The 3,499-nt window shown below is 40.8% G+C and overlaps 1 protein-coding gene across 3 annotated transcripts; it reads left to right on the top strand.

Annotated features, from left to right (window-relative positions):
* Positions 1 to 378: 378 nt before the first annotated feature.
* LOC112526323 (universal stress protein PHOS32-like) lies at positions 379 to 3,499 on the top strand. 3 transcript variants are annotated; one of them, XM_025136583.1, is made up of 2 exons: positions 379 to 1,214; positions 3,231 to 3,499. In XM_025136583.1, the coding sequence occupies exons 1-2, from the start codon at positions 512 to 514 to the stop codon at positions 3,251 to 3,253; spliced, it is 726 nt and encodes a 241-aa protein (XP_024992351.1). In that variant the 5' UTR covers positions 379 to 511; the 3' UTR covers positions 3,254 to 3,499. The 3 variants fall into 3 exon arrangements, with proteins under 3 accessions (XP_024992351.1, XP_024992350.1, XP_024992352.1); XM_025136582.1 differs by having other exon boundaries at positions 3,225 to 3,499; XM_025136584.1 differs by having other exon boundaries at positions 385 to 1,214; positions 3,234 to 3,499.

The following is a 3,499-nucleotide window of genomic DNA, read 5'->3' as shown; positions in this document are numbered from 1 at the left end:
ACTAATATTTCATTCTAATTCTAAAACTACATTCTGTGAACCAAACAGACAGATTCAAATTACTTAACAGATTCCATTTCAATGTCTGCTAACCAAACAAGTGATCAACTCTAACAACTGATCAAATCTAACAATATTCCATTTCAATTCTTTCGAAGTCAAATCCTTTTAACATATTCTATTTCATCCAAAAATATTCTTACAAACCAAATTCCACCTTAGAATTTTGTTTTATTATTATTATTATTTGTTTTGATTTGAAATATTTATTTGACGAAAATCAAAAGAAGTTGGGCCAATTGTAGACTGACGCCTACCATAAGCTTATCCAGCACCGTCCACAGGGAATCATTGCTCCTCTTTCTTCTTCAAGCTTCTACACTCTCAAAACAACCTCCATAGCAGCACCGGAGACTGAAAGAAACTTGCACTCTGCTCCCCTCAACTATCACAATATTACATAAATTACCCCTGTACATATTTCAATTTCAGCTTTTCAAATAACTGGTTCATGGCGTCACCTGAAAAGCCGCCGCCGGCGATCATCGTCCAACCAGCATCCCCTCGGTTTCCAAAATCCGGCACTTTAACCGCCGGAACTCAACGAAAAGTCGCGATAGCCGTCGATCTAAGTGACGAGAGTGCATACGCCGTGAATTGGGCCGTTCAGAATTACCTCCGCCCTGGAGACGCCGTGATACTCCTCCACGTCCGTCCTACCTCCGTCCTGTACGGCGCAGATTGGGGCGTCGTCGAAGCCTCCGATGCCGATGCCGATTCCGCCACCGATGAAGAATCGCAGCAAAAGCTGGAAGACGATTTCGATGCGTTTACAACAACCAAAGCGAACGATCTGGCGAAGCCGTTAGTCGATTCTCAGATCAATTTCAAGATCCACATCGTGAAAGATCATGATATGAAGGAACGATTGTGTTTAGAGGTTGAAAGGTTAGGGTTGAGTGCTGTAATAATGGGGAGCCGAGGGTTTGGTGCTTCTAGAAGGACGACGAAAGGGCAGAGGCTTGGGAGTGTGAGCGATTACTGTGTGCATCACTGTGTGTGTCCTGTGGTGGTTGTGAGGTTTCCGGACGATAAGGATGGAGGAATCCGAGTCGGATCGCCGCTTCGGCTGAGTGATAAGAACGGCGGCAGCGAGCTGCATCCAGTGCCGGAGGAGGAACCGGAGTTTCATGATGCATCCGACAAGCAAACAGGTTAGGGTTTCTTCTGAATCTAGGGTTTTACCTGCCTTTGGTTCTATTATTAGATCGAACTTATTGAATTTTAAGCTCAATTTGAGTAAATGTTATTACCGGCTATCCCGACCGGCCCCACATGGAATCTGCCACCCGACACAACACCCCGGAACCGCATTTTAGAGCTGATTAAGCGGCTGAGACCAGCGGAGGGGTTCCACTCATTCTCCACTTGTTGGTCCCAAAGGGATGACATTGATCGAACAGAAAGGTTTGTAGAAGCGGGGTAAATACAAATGTATATTCAAACGTTTTCAACTCGGTGATCGATATACAATTAATCAAAGAATTGCAGATTGTTTTGCAGAAGAAGATAAAGGTGAATATAGTCTTAAAACAATCCTAGATTTGAACCAAGATGACACTCTGGGGCATTTGGTTGGTTTTCCATGAAGTCCCGTATGAATAAGGCTGTCTGTGTAGATTAATTTATTTGTATTGCTTAGGAAGATTTTTTTGCAAGGGTTGTTTCATAGATGGAAAGAGCATGTTCTTTAACTGGGAGGACCAGGTTTGGAAAATCTTTGGCTTTCTGCATAAAGCTCCCCCGAAAAGTTTACTGAATAAGCCACTTTCTATATCATTAAGCCAATACTAAACAGTTATGAGCCCGTTAAATGCATTGTGCAAGTAAGAAACATGGCCTAAGAATCTTTACACCAAGACACATAGTTTCTCTATGGATGCACCCGCAGGAGAGAGCCCAACACTGGTATATATACCAATAGCATTATTCGAACTTTTACCTGCTGTATATTTAAGCAAAGTCGTTGTGTCCTTTTTGCTAACTAAGCTACACTGAAGGGAAATTGTTAAGCTCGATTAAGTGTCAGGATTTGCACTGCATCTCAACTGTTTACATGCCCACTACAATAAACTAGAAGATGCCTTAATTGACGCATTCTTTAAATACATGTGCTTTGTTTCATATATTTAGATGTTTATTCATAATGAATTAAGCATATGAAAGCCACAGTTTAAAGCTAATATTGTTTGAGAGAATAAGGATAGATACCTTTGAGCTTTTGCAGGATGTGTTACTTGGAGAGTTGAAGTTAAGAGGAATGATAATAAGGGCCGTTTACCGAACTGTCACTTACCTTACCTGATGAGCATGACAAACACCGATAATCTTACCCTTTAAGTGAGTGAAAAGACTCTTACCACCAATCCATCTTGATGGCCGAAAATATTACCCGATAAGGCACGTGAGGGAGAGACTCTTGTTGGTTGTGTTTGGTAAACGACCCTTAAGTGAACATTTTAACCTGCAAATCTGAAGATTGTAATTTGTAAAGAAGAAGAGTGAATATTGTTTATTAATACAAGATAAAGGTATACTTTGAGAATCTTGGAGTGTGATTGATATAGGTTAGGTATGGGTGGGTTAGGTACACTGATGGAACATGACTTGGACAGGACTGGACGAACGAGAGTGAGGTAAACAGGTGAAAGAATTGTGGAAGGTTTTAGGTGGTCAAAGTTATGGTCAAGGCTTATTTGTGAGAATGTTGCATCCTTTAAATTGGTCTCCTTGGGTGTGTTTGGTATGCGAGATAGGACATGACAGGATTGGACAAAAACTTATTATATCACGTTCTCTTATCAATCAAAAGTGAAATAAGACTTCAGACTTCAACACCTCTTAAAAAACAAACAACACCTAATACTGAGACATAACATGACTAAATTCCCACCAAAATAGGTGGAACAAAAAGTTGGGAGACCGCCTCTTACCGGGTAAGATTCTTCATCCTTGCCATGCTCACAAGTAACGTAAGTGACACCCGGTAAACGCTTACCTCGTGTAAGCATTTGGTAACTGACTCCTACGTGTCTACTTTCCAATTTTATCCTTAATTTATGTTGTTAAGGGTAAAATTGTCATTTAGTTCATTAAAGAGTGTAATACATACCCAATTCTAAAAGCATATACATCTGGAGATGCTAATGGGTTTGTGTTGGAAGATAAAGCAGATCCGGAAAAGGCTTCTTGAAGATGTGGAAGTTTGAATGGCGTGATATATATCGAGAAGAACAGACGAGCGGACAGAAGGAAGTGTTTTAATGTTGGGTTTTTTTTCTTCGTTTCGGGGATTATGAATGAATGAAGAGGTTGGTTTCTAGTTGTAAACGGGCCGCCGCCGCCGCCGCCGCTTTGGTGTTTAAAGGTTTAGTGTTTGAAAACTGTTGTTTATGTGTTTGAAGCCTCATTATATAATGAAATGGTTTGTTTTTATTGA

Source organism: Cynara cardunculus (genome assembly GCF_001531365.2).
Source record: "Cynara cardunculus var. scolymus isolate 2C chromosome LG 14, CcrdV1, whole genome shotgun sequence".
In the NCBI taxonomy this organism is placed as follows: Eukaryota; Viridiplantae; Streptophyta; class Magnoliopsida; order Asterales; family Asteraceae; genus Cynara; species Cynara cardunculus.
The sequence above is the reverse complement of the archived record's forward strand: the minus strand, read 5'-3'. Positions and strand labels throughout refer to the sequence as shown.

What these genes read in the sequence shown, in the direction of transcription:
- LOC112526323 (XM_025136582.1), top strand. Translation starts at nt 512, where the DNA reads ATGGCGTCACCTGAAAAGCCGCCGCCGGCGATCATCGTCCAACCAGCA. An exon ending in TGCATCCGACAAGCAAACAG is followed by an intron (nt 1,215 to 3,224) that starts GTTAGGGTTTCT and finishes TTGTGTTGGAAG; the next exon opens with ATAAAGCAGATCCGGAAAAG.